This window comes from Podarcis vaucheri (assembly GCF_965113315.1).
Source record: "Podarcis vaucheri genome assembly, chromosome: 4".
Classification (NCBI taxonomy): domain Eukaryota; kingdom Metazoa; phylum Chordata; class Lepidosauria; order Squamata; family Lacertidae; genus Podarcis; species Podarcis vaucheri.
This window is the reverse complement of record NC_138762.1, coordinates 18,892,936-18,909,241: the sequence shown is the minus strand read 5'-3', so window position 1 is coordinate 18,909,241 and position 16,306 is coordinate 18,892,936. Positions and strand designations below refer to the sequence as shown.

The following is a 16,306-nucleotide window of genomic DNA, read 5'->3' as shown; positions in this document are numbered from 1 at the left end:
GGAGCTTAGCTCGGAGGCGGGCGGGGGGGCGGGGTTTCAGGACGCTGGTCGCAAGATGGGCCTTGCCCTGCGCGTGCGCGCCCGGAAAGGGGCGGAGTTATTTCTCTCTCTCTCTCTCCCTCCCCGCTCCCAATAGCCGCGGCGCTATGGAAACCGAAGGCGTTGCGTCGTAGGCCGCGCGCCGGGAAGGAGGGTAAGAGCGCGGGAAGCGCGAGGCGCCGCGTGAGGGGAGCTGGGTCTCCGGTAGAGGCTGCGGCCTAGTCCGCCCGTTCCCGCCCTCCGAGGGAGAAGTTTCGCTTTTGAAGTAGAATTCAGGCATCTTCCCCACCCCCCACCCCCTGCGCCTCCAGGGAAAGAGAGGAAATAACTGGACCACAAAAAAGGGTCTCTTCCCACGCGCAGAAGGCCACGTGTCTTGCGTAACACGCTTGTTCCATTGATCCCTCCCTCACGTCGAGGCCGCAGTACATTCCACAGAAGTGTAAGGGTCCACGGAAGTCATCTAGTCGGGCCGCCTGCAATGCAGGAATCTTTTGCCCAATACGGGGCTCGAACTCATGGCCCTGACTGAGATTTAAGAGCAGGCATAAGCAAACTCGGCCCTCCAGATGTTTTTGGCCTACAACTCCCATCTGGCGGACTGTCTCGCCAGAGTGGTGCATGCTCTAGTTATCTCCTGCTTGGACTACTGCAACGTGCTCTACGTGGGGCTACCTTTGAAGGTGACCCGGAAACTGCAATTAATCCAGAATGCGGCAGCTAGACTGGTGACGGGGAGCGGCCACAGGGACCATATAACACCGGTCCTGAGAGATCTGCATTGGCTCCCAGTACGTTTCCGAGCACAATTCGAAGTGTTGCTGCTGACCTTTAAAGCCCTAAACGGCCTCGGTCCTGTATACCTGAAGGAGCGTCTCCACCCCCATTGTTCAGCCCGGACACTGAGATCCAGCGCCAAGGGCCTTCTGGCAGTTCCCTCACTGTGAGAAGTGAGGTTACAGGGAACCAGACAGAGGGCCTTCTCGGTAGTGGCGCCCGCCCTGTGGAACACCCTCCCTTCAGATGTGAAGGAAATAAGCAGCTATCCTATCTTTAAAAGACATGTGAAGGCAGCCCTGTTTAGGGAAGTTTTAAATATTTAATGCTGTATTGTTTTTAACACTCGATTGGGAGCCGCCCAGAGTGGCTGGGGAAACTCGGGGTATAAATAATAAAATTATTATTATTATTATCATCATGATTCCTGCCTAACAGGACCAGTGGTCAGGGATGATGGGAATTGTAGTCTCAAAACATCTGGAGGGCCAAGTTTGCCTATGCCTGTTTAAGAGCCTCACGCTCTAGTACCGATGGAGCTACCCCAGAGAGTAGTTTTCTGCCCATAGAGGATGTTGCCTGCCGTGTCTCTCCATGAGTCTGTTCTTTGGCAAGTGCCTCTTTTCCAGGGGAAAAGCAGCAGGTGTTTCTATTTGGGTGTGATCAATCTGTCACCCCGGGACTTAAGCAGAAGAAGTTTGTTTGTTGCCTTCGTTAGCTTCCTTCCTGCAGTGGCCCAAAGTGGCTTGCCTGAAGGTTAAAATAAAAAAATTCCTTCCAGTAGCACCTTAAAGACCAACTAAGTTAGTTCTTGGTATGAGCTTTCGTGTGCATGCACACTTCTTCAGATACACTGAAACAGAAGTTGCCAGATCCTTCTATATAGTGAGAAGGTGGGGAGGGGTATTACTCAGAAGGGTGGTGGGAATGGGAGACTGGCAGATAGCTGAGATGAGCCTGTTGACGACTCTTAACGGCTGCAATAGGTCTTACAGGAAAAGGCAATGGGTGAGAAGGTGAAAAATGGCTTAGTCATGTATAATGAGATAAGAATCCAATGTCTTTGTTCAGACCAGGTCTCTCCATGGTTTTAAGTTTGGTAATGAGTTGCAATTCAGCAGCTTCTCTTTCCAGTCTATTTCTGAAATTCCTTTGTAGTAAAACAGCTACTTTGAGATCTTGTATAGAATGTCCTGGGAGATTGAAGTGTTCTCCTACTGGTTTCTCTGTTTTGTGATTCTTGATGTCAGATTTATGTCCGTTTATTCTTTTGCGTAAGGTTTGGCCTGTTTGTCCAATATCCCATTCCCACCACCCTTCTGAGTAATACCCCTCCCCACCTTCTCACTATATAGAAGGATCTGGCAACTTCTGTTTCAGTGTATCTGAAGAAGTGTGCATGCACACGAAAGCTCATACCAAGAACTAACTTAGTTGGTCTTTAAGGTGCTACTGGAAGAAATTTTTTTATTTTGACTATGGCAGACCAACATGGCTACCTATCTGTTGCCTGAAGGTTGGTTAAGAACATTTGATGGAAATCTAAAAGCGCAGCTGAATAGATAAAAGGCAGTACTAGAAGAGGTCACAGAGTGTGTATGGAGGGAGAAGAAACCACCCAGAAGGCCTGATCTTGTATTTGCATTTTCCTCACCTAATGTGGTGTTTGCCCGCTGTGCCTCTTCATGATGCAGTGTTCTGGCTGTGCCACTTCCTGAATAAGCCTCTGGCATCACATTGATCATTTGATCACCCTTCATGTTAAGATTAAAGTTGAATTAGCTGCCCATAGTGGAGGTTGCCTGCTGTGTATCTGCTAATCAAGTATCTGGAATTCCATAGGCTGCGGTCATTATCACGCCTCATGCCAACATCTCAGCAGAATCATCTACCTACAGGAGAAGTTGCTTGCTGTGTCCATGCATGAGTGGATTATCAGTGGTGTTATCCCAGTTTTGATGTGCTTATCTTTTAGGGCCTGCTTTGTTGTCCTTTTGGTGCCAGGCAAAATAATTTTAAAAAGAAACTAACAGGCCTTTTGGACTTAATTTTAGCCCTGATTGTTGTTATTAATCTGGATCTTACGATTTTGTTGCCTTTTTCATCTGTCTGTTTTACAATTATTTTTTGGTTTTTTTACCTATATTTTTATTGTTTTGGGTTTTTTTAATGTAAACTACTCTGGGAATTCCTATTGAATTATTATAATTTTTTTTATAATAAACAAACAATGTTTCGTTTGTTGGAGCAAAACTCAAAAAGATGTGCTTCCAAAATACTTAAACAACACTTCACTTGAATTAGGTGTTTGCAAAACACTCCAGCATCACTTGAATTCAGCATAAGGGAAAGAAGTTACCCAATTTGCTTCTTTCTCTTCCTGTTGTGTTTTTGCAGGATACAGTAGCAAGACACTGCTCGCATTTGCTGCAAAAGCTTGACTCAGGAGAAATAAAACACTTGTCCTTTTCCCCTCTAGAAGGAAATGAAGTACAGTAGTACCTCGGGGTAGGAACTTAATTACCACATTTTTTGCTCTATAAGACTCACTTTTTCCCTTCTAAAAAGTAAGGGGAAATGTGTGTGCGTCTTATGGAGCGAATGCAGGCTGCACAGCTATCCTAGAAGCCAGAACAGCAAGAGGGATTGCTGCTTTCACTGCACAGTGATCCCTCTTGCTGTTCTGGCTTCTGGGATTCAGAATATTTTTTGTCTTGTTTTCCTCCTCCAAAAACTAGGTGCATCTTATGGTCTGGTACGTCTTATAGAGCGAAAAATACAGTAGTTCTGGAGGTCCATTCTTAACCTGAAACTGTTCTTAACCTGAGGTACCACTTTAGCTAATGGAGCATCCTGCTGCCACTACGCGAGTTCTGTTCTCATCCTGAAGCAAAGTTCTTAACCCAAGGTACAATTTCTGGGTTAGCGGAGTCTGTAACCTGAAGCGTCTGCAACCCAAGTTACCACTGTAGTTTTTATTCAGCGTGAGATTTTTTTCTTCAAAAAAGACCAGTAGTGTTTAGCTGCTGATTCCTGCAAAGGCCCAATGGAAAGGGAGAAAAATAAATCTTTACTTCCACCCCCAAAGTTCTCTGAGATAGAAAAAACAACAACAAAAAACAATCTTACTGCCACTGTCAACCTCCACAGAGGATGGAGAAGAAAATACTCAATGTTTTCTCAAAAAGCAAACATGATTTTTGGTGAATACTTAGAGATGCTTGTCATTGGTGAGGAGGCAGGTGCAGTTAAACTCTGCTTATGCATTGATCATTCCATTAGCTGTGATTGGATCATTCTTCCATTCTCTATGCCAGGATCCCAACATGGAGGAGGCTTCCCATTCTCACTGTATGATTCATAGTGCCTTTCAAATCTTTCTGGGGGACAGGTAATTCTGCCTCAGTCTATTCCTGAGGATGTGTTTGGATAGATAAGTTACTATAGATACCAAGATTGCAGTAGAATTGCATGATCTCAAAAGAGGAATGCAGGTCAAATTTTGAGTCACCACGCCAGGCTCAAGCCTTAGCTTGTCTTCCTCCATAGGTGGGGCTGTCACTTTTCAAGGTGAGGCTTCAAAGAAATTAACAGAAAAACCAGTAATTTCTTTATGACCAACAGAAAACCAACATTGTCACAAAGACCAAGTTTATGTGTTCTTAGGGCTGCGAGTTTTCTAAAGGAAACTTAGAGGGACTTTCTTTTGTGTGTAGACAACATGCATAGGCCATGCTGATTATGACTATGCTGTTATTGTAACAAATGTTAAAGAAGTCTCAATGCAAAGCAGTTGTATGCATGTTTACTCAGGAGAAAGTCCTACTGTTTCAGTGGAGCTACCGTATTTTTCACTCTATAAGACGCACCAGACCATGAGACGCACCTAGTTTTTGGAGGAGGAAAACAAGAAAAAAAATATTCTGAATCCCAGAAGCCAGAACAGCAAGAGGGATCTGGCTTCTGGGATAGCCTCTTGCTGTTCTGTCTTCTGGAACAGCTGCGCGAAGCCTCTTCAGGGCAGCAGGATGAAGGCTCCCCCTGCCCTCAAGAGGTTTCACACGGCTAAGCCAGAAGCCAGGACAGCAAGCGGGATCACTGCACAGCCGCGCGCAGCCTCTCCCAGGCAGCGGGATGAAGGCTCCCCCAAGAGCCGCGCTCCCTTTAAAGAGGAGCTCCTTGGGGAAAAGCCCCTAAGAGCCGCACACTCACTCCACACGGCTCTTTAAAGGGAGCACTGAGCAGAGCTTCCCATCTGCATTCGCTCCATAAGACGCACACACATTTCCTCTTACTTTTTGGAGGGGAAAAGTGCGTCTTATAGAGCGAAAAATACGGTAAGTGTCTTTAGAGCTGTAACCGGAGGTGTTTGTAACCTGAGGTACCACTGTATCAGTTTTATACTTTGCCTATAGATTGTCATTGAGTATTTTCCTCTTTTGGATGTTACTCTTAGGTCCTGACTCTGGATCTTCTTTTTTCAGTCTCTTAATGTTCAGTGGTACAGCTGCACTGTTGAACTGTAAGGAGCCCCGTGGGTTTGGGGCGCTGGTATGATTGCAGAGATGAGGCCTGCTACTTCCACGTAAGTCCCCTGCTAATATTTTGTTCCCCTTTGTGTGAATCCTTTTGTAGAATTGAGTCTGTATGGTTGTAGAATTCAGGGAGTGCAACTTCTGAGTTTTGCAAAATGCTTCATTGCCGTATAATCGCATAGTAACAGTGTTACGTTTCCCTCCCCATGTTTAGGGATGATGAAGAAAATGCTACATTTAAAATTTTGGTTGCTACCGACATTCATCTTGGGTACTTGGAGAAGGATGCGGCACGTGGAAATGATACGTTTGTAACATTTGATGAAATATTGAAACTTGCTCAAGATAATGAGGCAAGGCAGTTTTATAACACTTTGTAAGGTTAGCATCAAGGGACCAGTATTTTCTAGAAATCAGTGTTTTAATGTGCCAACAGCTCTCTGTGTACCATGTAATCCATGGCACTGTGTAGGCCAGGGATGGGGAACTTGTGTTCCTTAGATTGTTGCTGAATTGCAGCTTCCCTCATCCCTCTGGGCCATCTGACTGATGCTGAAGGGAGCTGGATTTAACACAGGTTCCTCATCCTGAGTGCCCTCAACCATAAGCAAGGATTGGAATAGTAATGAAGGGCTACATGTGGCAGGATATTTTACTTAAACGGCTTCAGAGATGTGACATGTTGCAGAAAAAATTGTTAAAATACAGATGGGGACATTATGGGAATAGTAATGTGGTTCTGCCAATGCATCAGTTTCTTGAACTTTCACTGTAACATATGATGTATTATAGCTGATTTTAAAAAATGAATATATTTTACACAGTTACAAACTTAAATATTTATTAAAGACTCAGTATAAATTCCTGGATAAATTTGCCCTTTTATGTACTGTTCTCTGTTTAAGGCTAATCAGTGCTGAAAGAGCAAGATAAATTTTGATTATTTAGATTTTGTTTGCACTGTAAATTGCTTTTAGGTAACCAAAAACAGCTCAGAGAAATTTAGCTGTTTAATATGATGTATATAATGTTATTATGAATAATGAATACAATAATAATGTAATACTGCCAATTTATTTATTTATTAATACTCTTTGCAAAGGTGTATGGTTTTACAAAACTGAAGTAAAAAATTATAAATGGAAATGGTTTTCAATATTTTAAAATAACTTTTCCCTTTCCTTTTTATAGGTGGATTTTCTTTTATTAGGAGGCGATCTCTTTCATGAAAACAAACCTTCCAGAAAAACATTACATACTTGCTTAGAATTATTAAGGAAATATTGTATGGGTGACCGTCCTATACAGTTTGAAATTCTGAGTGACCAGTCAGTTAATTTTGGTTTTAGCAAGTAGGTATCTTTATGATAATACTATCATAGTTGTAATGTTTTCTAAATTGAGTTTAATAAATGATAATAATTATTCTGTGGCCATTCATTTATGGGATGTTTCAGTGTAAAAAGTGATGACTTAAGCAGTGATATTTCTGTTTATAAATAAACTTAAACTTTGCTCTCCTGTTCAGGTTTCCTTGGGTGAACTACCAAGATGACAATCTCAACATTTCTATTCCAGTTTTTAGTATTCATGGCAACCATGATGATCCAACAGGGGTAAGAATGTTATACAAAAGTTGATAACTAGTAGGGTTAATGAATTATTGGATATGACAAACCTTCAGAAGATTAGTAAAGAGTTTAAACATCAGAATCCAGCAAACATTTACGCATTGATGTCCTTACAGTACAGCCCTAATAATGTCTACTTAGAAGTAAATCCTATAGAGGTCATTGGGGCTTCCAGGTAATTTGGGTTAGGATTGTAGCCGTAGTGAGATTGCAACATTGGTGCCTAGGTAAACTACTGTCTTAATTCTTGAATGAAACGGTTATGGTGGCTTACATTGTAATTTTGAAATAGTTGCATTGAGGTTTTTAAATGATTTATGCTTTTTAAGAAGGCATAAACTTGTTACATAAGGTGCTGAAATATGGTTGATGTGGCTCTCTGTTTCCTTTGTTGGCCTAGGATAAAACATGCTTTTTAATGGCATAAACATGTACACTTACCATGTAATCAATTCTAGTTTATCCTCTTAAGGTCCACAAAGATATTAGTACTTAGCATTTTAAATATCTTTCATGTCTACACATATCTCTGTTCATTGTTTGTGGCCTATTGATGGCCGGAAGAAGGAGGGAAAAGAATCAATTCCACTTTACAAAAGCTTTCTTTCCCAGATGCCTAGCCCTAGAGGCTATTACAGGCACCAGGCTAGTAGCTATTTATAAGCCTAGTTTAGCTGATCTGGAAAAGAATACAAGATTTTCCTTCCTTAAATGCTTTACATTGGTTGGGAAACCTGTGTTCCTCTGCTTGTTGCTGGATTACAACTATCATCCCTGGCTGGCTGTGGCTAATGGGAATTGTAGTCCAACATTTGCTGGACCACATTTTCCTCATCTGTACTTCATGTGTTGCTGGCCTAAATGGTGACCAAGCCAACCTTTGGTAAACAAATGCTAATTGTAGATATTCCCTCATCTATCTTACAGGCAGATGCTCTTTGTGCTTTGGACATCTTAAGTTGTGCAGGACTTGTGAATCATTTTGGACGGTCACCATCTGTAGAGAAGATAGACATTAGTCCCGTTTTGCTTCAGAAGGGCAGTTCCAAAATTGCTCTTTATGGATTAGGTATGCTATTTTTTTCGGAATGGTGGCAAGGCTTTAATGAAACCATAACATCTTGGAGGAACATCAGGTCTGGCCTGAAGATGGTGAATTTTATTTATTAGAATTAGCTTTAGGATCCTGGGGTGTAAGATCAGTGGAGTTTGATTTGGAAAACCTTAAGTCTGTTGACCAGCTTTTATGGTTTTCACCAAATGAGGGGAACCTAGGTTTGATGTCTCAAAAGTTTGTAGTAGCGCAAATAGCTCTTTCCATTATACCTGTCAGTAAATCAAAGGGGAAAAGGATGGTAAGCAATGAGTGCATTAAAAGTGCTTTGCATTTAATAATTAAATTATTTGTGGCTCATTGAAAGCCCTATCTATTATTATTATTATTATTATTATTATTATTATTATTATTATAATTAAATACTGACTTTCCCGCCTCTGTCTTCCTGGTTCATTAGTGCTGGTCTGCTTGCTGTCTCCTTGACCACATCCTTGACCACATTTTCCTATTTCTTTCATTCTCCTACTTTTCTAGAGAAACCTGAGTGCCATTGCCAATACTACTTTGTGGAAGTCACACAAAGACCTGTTGTTTTTTAAAATCAAGTGCTGTATTTAAATTTTACTAAACAAATACAGTGGTACCTTGGTTTTCAAACATCTCCATTAACAAACATTTCGGTTTTCGAACATCGTAAACCTGGAAGTAAATGCTTCGGTTTTTGAACATGCCTCGGAAATCGAACATGCCGTGCAGCTTCCGCTGAGTGCAAGATCCTGAGGCCTAGCTGTTGCCTCTTGAGGTTTCAGTTTCCGAAAGTTTCAGAACTCGGAACTGTCTTCAGGAAGGGATTGTGTTTGAAAAATGAGGTACCACTGTAAAAGGAAGTTCATGTAGATTGCAGATGTGAGGCAAATTGGCTTGAGCTGGTAGATAGCACCGTGTAGGAATATATCAAGCTGGCTTATACTGAGATAATAATAATAATAATAATAATAATAATAATAATAATAATAATAATAATTTTATTTATATCCCGCCCTCCCCAGCCGAAGCCGGGCTCAGAGCGGCTAACAACAGTAAAATAATACAGCATTCTAAAATCAATTCATTATAAAATCAGTTCAAATCAAATTGATGGCAACCATTGGCTAGAGTTCTGTGAAGAATTACCATTCCATCTAGAGCAGTATTGTCTACATTGACTTGAAGCAGCTGTCCAAGAATTCAGATAGGATTCTCTCGAACCAGGGACCTTCTGTGTGCAAAACAGATGCCTCACTTCTGAGCTACAGCACCTCCCCAAAACAGAACAATAAACTCTTGAGCGCATGGTTCCGGAACCTATTTTTTCCCAGATTTCTCTGCTGCTGTTGCTTTGGCCTGCCAATTTATCGTTAGCATGTTATCCCTGCTTTGCTTCCATCCAGCACTTGTATTTCTTTTAGAAACTGTTCTGGGAGTGGGTTGCGAATCAGGTTTTAAATATTCTAGAAACCTAAACAATTTAGATTGCCTCTCTCCTTTTAGTCAGGCTTGATAATAATTACTTTGGCAGTAGGCAGCCACTTCCTGCCCAGTTCACCAAGCTCAGGGCTCCCTCCTTCACTGGATGCCATAGCTCATGGGTGGGCAAACTAAGGCCCAGGGGCCGGATCTGGCCCAATCGCCTTCTAAATCCGGCATGCGGACGATCCGGGAATCAGCGTGTTTTTACATGAGTAGAATGTGTCCTTTTATTTAAAATGCATCTCTGGGTTATTTGTGGGGACTGCCTGGTGTTTTTTACATGAGTAGAATGTGTCGTTCACCCCCCAAAAAAATATAGTCCGGCCCCCCACAAGGTCTGAGGGACAGTGGACTGGCCTCCTGCTGAAAAAGTTTGCTGACCCCTGCCATAGCTCCTTACCGTGTTTCTTTGACTAGGACACACAGCACTGGTCTGGGGGCTACCAGCCTTTACTTTGTCATGAGTGCAGCCTTGGCAGTTCTGCTCTGTGTCATTTCTGGACAGGGAACTCAGTGCAGCAGCTTGGGGGGCCGTGATGACTGTGTAGGAGAGTGTCGGATGCCTCTTGGCTGCTGACCCAGGACATGCTACTTGCTGAAAGTGAATATGTAAGTGGCAAATTGCAAGACAGTTTTAGACCTTTTCTAAACATTGGCAACTTTAATACAAACCATTGGGCTGGCAAGGATAATTTAGTCCAAGCTCTTGCCAATGAAGGAAGTCTTTTAGTGCAGTACTGTTTGTCATTTTCACGGTATTTCATCACAAACAACTCACTACAAGGTAATTATTATGTCCGTCCCAGGATCTATTCCAGATGAGAGGCTTCACAGAATGTTTGTGAACAAGCAAGTGACTATGCTGAGACCAAAGGAAGATGAAGATAGTTGGTTTAATCTGTTTGTAATTCACCAGAACAGGTACTGCTGTTGTGTTTTTGTATATTCTGTTGGCCCAGAGGGGCTGGGGCAACCCAGTCACACGGGTGAGGTACAAATGATGATGATGAAATTTGTACCTTTCTCTCCCCCCTCCACTCTGCTCAGCCTTGCTTTAAAGTTGTCATTTTGCTTGATCTTTGATGACAGAAAAAAGATGGTGGACTACGATACCAGCTCTGCACAGCTGATGTGAATATAGAGTACTTTTCTGCTTTTGGAGGGACATAAATAATAACCTTAGGCAACAGGTTTTAACTCTTTAATAGGGAAGGGACGCGGGTGGTGCTGCGGGTTAAACCACAGAGCCTAGGGCTTGCTGATCAGAAGGTCGGCAGTTCAAATCCCCGCGATGGGGTGAGTTCCCGTTGTTCGGTCCCTGCTCCTGCCAACCTAGCAGTTTGAAAGCACGTCATAGTGCAAGTAGATAAATAGGTACCGCTCTAGTGGGAAGGTAAACGGCGTTTCCGTGTGCTACTCTGGTTCGCCAGAAGCGGCATTGTAATGCTGGCCACATGACCCGGAAGCTGTACGCCGGCTCCCTCGGCCAGTAAAGCGAGATGAGCGCCGCAACCCCAGAGTCGTCCGCGACTGGACCTAATGGTCGGGGGTCCCTTTACCTTTAAAATACCGTAATCCTTAGGGTAAGGAATAGTTGCTCTTAGCAATTTGAAAAATAAACAACTTTTATTTATGTGGGACCCAAAGTTCTCATTTGAATGATGGCTTGCTCTTGTCAAGTGAGTAAGCTTTTCTGTTACCTGTGTTTATAAATAACAATGGATAAATTTTGCTTTTCATTCTGGCTCCTTGGTGTGGATGGGTCACTTTTGATTATGCAGAAAACGTGGTTCAGTGGTGGTAGGATTGCATAAGGCTATGGGCGACTTGATCTGGGGACTTAGCAATAGGACCCAAGTGTACTACTCTCTGAGTCAACAAAGCAAGCTTGCAGGTGGAAGGAGTTACTGGGCTATTTTCCTGTTCTTCAGTGCTACCCTTATAATGGCCTCTTACATTTGACCGTTGCTGATCTGTCTGCAACCTGAACTTCTGTCTGTCCTACAGCTTTAATTCAATTCGCCTTTCCTTACCTTTTGAAAATTGTACCTGATACACATGTTTTTGCAGTTGTTAAAGTGGAATTAAATATTTTATAAACACTTACTTTAACTGGAATATTTTAGTTTAATATCAGTGTAAAACCACCTCCTCAGTTTTGCAATTACGTTTGTATGTTTCCTTTTGTACAGGAGCAAACATGGTGCCACAAATTATATTCCGGAACAGTTTCTAGATGATTTTATTGATCTCGTAATTTGGGGTCATGAGCATGAATGTAAAATAGCTCCTGCCCGAAATGAACGACAACTTTTCTATGTGTCTCAGCCAGGAAGTTCAGTGGTCACATCTTTGTCACCAGGCGAAGCTGCCAAAAAGTATGTACTTAAGTTTTATTTGTTATTTCGTTTGGTTTACTAAATGAGATCTTGCAAATTACTGTATTTTTCCGTCTATAAGACGCCCCCTATTTTTGTGGCAACAACCAATCACCAGTCCACCCTCAGCACTATCCGTGTATAAGATGCCCCCTAATTTTTGAGATTTTTAAAAGGAAAAAACCCTAGTCTTATACATTGCAAAATATGATATTCTTTGCTTGCTCTCACCCTTTCGGCTTGTTTATAAGGTGGAAGCAGGAGACTCTAATTTCTTTTCCTGGTATTAAGGGGAAACTAGTGAGGAATTAGAAGATCTCCCCATCCCTTAGCTGCTTGCTCCTACCTGTGTCCCCTAATCTGCTCAACTTCAAAAACGCTTTTTCTAGAGAAGGCTTCAGGGCTCTCTCACTGTGACAGATGGCAATTCCTGTTGTCACAGTACTAGGACTGTCTTGCGCCTCCCTTCCTACATTTTCTGTGATTTACCAAAGAGTGCAGGACCTAACTTGACTTGTGGGTGCTGACTCCCCAGTTGCACTATCTGTTCTTGGTACAAGCATGCCATATACTATTCAGCTGAAATGTCTACAAGAAGGGAGAAGGCACTGAGCCTCTTCTCTGTGTCCCCTGCTTTTTTTCCAGGGGTGGAACTGGACTGACATAAAGTGGCAGGTAGAGAGGGCTGGGCTAAGGAGAACAAGCTCTGCATTGTTCCAGTCCTGGACAGGGAGGGCGGGGTATAAATATATTATTATTATTATTATTATTATTATTATTATTATTATTATTATTATTATTATTATTTGTGGACCCTCCCCTAATAGTGATCTTGTAAACTAGCAAATTGAACCATAACTGATTTCTTTGCTATGCTCTTTTGAAACAAACAAACAAACAAACAAACACACACACATTCAGAATCTTAGTAGCAGAATAGTCTCCACGGGCACCAGCAACCCTTAATCCAAATGGCTATGGAGCAATTAACCCAGAGACATGGAGAACTGCACAGGAAATTTTTGCCATGCAAGGTGCAGAGTGGGAGAATCTGGCATTTCTTTCCTCAAGTAAAGGAAGGAAAGATGGGGAGCCAGTTATTATTGGAGGAGGCCCTGTTCTCTGGGGCTAAGAGGCAGTCTCTGGTATAACTTCTGGAGGAGACTGGACTGCCTTTGGCTCAAGTCCCCGTTCAACTTCCTACCTTCTGACGGAAGACAGACCTCGAGGAGCTCATGCACTGGCATGAGAACCAAATAATAATTAAAAAGAGAGAGAGAGAGAAAAGGAAAGAGGTCTGTGCCATTCCAAGATGCAGAGTGCAAGAATCTGCCATTGTTGTTCTCTTCTCAGGAGAAGATAATACAAGTAAATAGATTTCTGTAGCTTAGGTAATGTAGCCTTGTTAAGACAGAATTGCGATTGTAGATTTACTGACTACATTTTAGACTAAAAACTGCTTGCCTGGTGCCCATGAGTTCCCAAACTATTTGCTGAGCTGATGACATACTTGACGAGGAAGGACAGATTCTATAATGTTGTTGATAGTGAATGCAAAGAAAATGGAAGTTTAGCTGGTCTTGGTGAAAGAAACCTGTGAAGGCAGAATAGGGTTCATGACGGGGTAGAGATTACAGATGGCAGGTTATTTCTGTCAAAAATGTAAGTCAGATCTTTAGCTGCAATGGTCTGCATTAAGCTTAGTACGAGAAGGGGATTCTTGCCCATCTCCATTCACTGCACATTGGTATAAGGACCCAGATCCATTTTGATTATTCCCAGTGTGAACTTCTCCTAGCCATGGCCCTTGAACTCCCTGTCCACCTGTTAAGGCTCCTATAACAAGTAACAGCTTTCCATCTAGTTGACAACTCTGTAAGCCTAACAGTGATCATGGCTGAAATAAATTCTCAGGGTATATGCCACACTCGATTTACCTGGCTTTGCTCAATGCATTCCAGACATGTTGGCTTGCTGCGCATCAAAGGCAAAAAAATGAATATGCAAAAGATTCCTCTCCAAACAGTACGGCCTTTCTACATTGAGGACATTGTTCTTGCTGACCATCCTGACATCTTTAATCCTGACAATCCTAAAGTAACACAAGCGATACAAGCTTTCTGCATGGAAAAGGTAGGAGCTGGAAAAGATAGGAGTGGGGCACGAGTCCACTATGGTTTTGGATATTAGGAGTGCTGTCTCATTGTGTACGTGGACACTTTGTGGGTTGTAATATTGTGGAATATGAATGGTTCATAGAGTTAATGTTTGAGGCTGTGAATCTACTATTCACAGTGTTGTCAAATGGATGGTGAGTGATACTGGATGAATGATTGCATGTTGTGGGGTTTGAAATATTTATGTCATACTGCCTTGTAGTTCTTTCAGCCAGATGGGCAGGGTAAAAATAATAGAAATATTATTAATTATTGTATTGTATTGTATTGTATTATTAGGATATTGCCTTTGTATTCTGTTATGTGAATAACTTGATGCGGTTTTTTGCACTTAATTCTGCATGTAAACTGATTTGAGATCTTTTAGATGGTTGATAAATGGAAATAATAAACAAATAGCCAGGTATGTTTTTTCCCCCCTTCTCATTTTTAAAGGTTGAAGCCATGTTGGACAATTCAGAAAGAGACCGTCTTGACAACCCCAGACAACCAGATAAGCCTCTAATAAGATTACGAGTAAGATGGGGCTCCTAATATGGTTTTTTTAAAAAATCAAAAAGCAAATGTATGTTCTTGTTCAGCATACATTTTAGGGCCTCCCTTCGCCTTCGTGGAGTGGTAGTACGTGGCTATCTTGTCTGCATTCCTTGAAGCAGTGGAACTTGAGGCACTTGTGGGAAATAATAAGGGGTTTAAAAGCCATCTAGCTATTTAAAAAAGAGAGAACAAATGCAGTTTTTAATGTTTGAAATAGAATCATAGAATCATAGAGTTGGAAGAGACCACAAGGGCCATCGAGTCCAACCCCCTGCCAAGCAGGAAACACCATCAGAGCACTCCTGACATATGGTTGTCAAGCCTCTGCTTAAAGACCTCCAAAGTAGGAGACTCCACCACACTCCTTGGCAGCAAATTCCACTGTCGAACAGCTCTTACTGTCAGGAAGTTCTTCCTAATGTTTAGGTGGAATCTTCTTTCTTGTAGTTTGGATCCATTGCTCCGTGTCCGCTTCTCTGGAGCAGCAGAAAACAACCTTTCTCCCTCCTCTATGTGACATCCTTTTATATATTTGAACATGGCTATCATATCACCCCTTAACCTCCTCTTCTCCAGGCTAAACATGCCCAGCTCCCTTAGCCGTTCCTCATAAGGCATCGTTTCCAGGCCTTTGACCATTTTGGTTGCCCTCCTCTGGACACGTTCCAGTTTGTCAGTGTCCTTCTTGAATTGTGGTGCCCAGAACTGGACACAGTACTCCAGGTGTGGTCTGACCAGAGCAGAATACAGTGGCACTATTACTTCCCTTGATCTAGATGCTATACTCCTATTGATGCAGCCCAGAATTGCATTGGCTTTTTTAGCTGCCGCGTCACACTGTTGGCTCATGTCAAGTTTCTGGTCAACCAAGACTCCTAGATCCTTTTCACATGTACTGCTCTCAAGCCAGGTGTCCCCCATCTTGTATTTGTGCCTCTCATTTTTTTTGCCCAAGTGCAATACTTTACATTTCTCCCTGTTAAAATTCATCTTGTTTGTTTTTGCCCAGTTCTCTAATCTGTCAAGGTCGTTTTGAAGTGTGATCCTGTCCTCTGGGGTGTTAGCCACCCCTCCCAGTTTGGTGTCATCTGCAAATTTGATCAGGATGCCCTTGAGTCCATCATCCAAGTCGTTGATAAAGATGTTGAATAAGACCGGGCCCAAGACAGAACCCTGTGGCACCCCACTAGTCACTCTTCTCCAGGATGAAGAGGAACCATTGATGAGCACCCTTTGGGTTCGGTCAGTCAGCCAGTTACAAATCCACTGAGTGGTAGCATAGTCAAGACCGCATTTTACCAGCTTCTTTACAAGAATATCATGGGGCACCTTGTCAAATGCCTTGCTGAAATCAATGTAGGCTACATCCACTGCGTTCCCTTCATCTACCAGGCTTGTAATTCTGTCAAAAAACGAGATCAGGTTAGTCTGACATGACTTATTTTTCAGAAATCCATGCTGACTATTGGTGATCACACCATTCCTTTCTAGGTGCTCACAGACTGTTTGCTTAATGATCTGCTCCAGAATCTTCCCTGCTATTGATGTCAGACTGACTGGGCGGTAATTATTTGGGTCCTCTCTTTTCCCCTTTTTGAAAATAGGGACAACATTTGCCCTCCTCCAGTCTGCCGGGACTTCGCCTGTTCTCCAGGAATTCTCAAAG

The 16,306-nt window shown here is 42.4% G+C and overlaps 1 protein-coding gene across 3 annotated transcripts in view; it reads left to right on the top strand.

The window, feature by feature from the left end:
- The first annotated feature begins 32 nt into the window (after positions 1-32).
- MRE11 (MRE11 homolog, double strand break repair nuclease) overlaps positions 33-16,306 on the top strand; it is a 33,911-nt gene continuing 17,637 nt past the window's right edge. Inside the window, exons 1-10 of one of the 3 annotated variants that reach the window (XM_082219284.1) lie at positions 33-193; positions 5,301-5,401; positions 5,566-5,704; positions 6,543-6,703; positions 6,880-6,967; positions 7,910-8,051; positions 10,355-10,469; positions 11,741-11,926; positions 13,888-14,059; positions 14,539-14,619. In XM_082219284.1, coding sequence (XP_082075410.1) covers positions 5,370-5,401; positions 5,566-5,704; positions 6,543-6,703; positions 6,880-6,967; positions 7,910-8,051; positions 10,355-10,469; positions 11,741-11,926; positions 13,888-14,059; positions 14,539-14,619 — 1,116 coding nt within the window. In that variant the 5' untranslated portion in view covers positions 33-193; positions 5,301-5,369. Of the gene's footprint in view, positions 194-5,300; positions 5,402-5,565; positions 5,733-6,542; positions 6,704-6,879; positions 6,968-7,909; positions 8,052-10,354; positions 10,470-11,740; positions 11,927-13,887; positions 14,060-14,538; positions 14,620-16,306 lie in introns of those variants that run through there. The other 2 variants (XM_082219285.1, XM_082219286.1) reach the window with 2 other exon arrangements.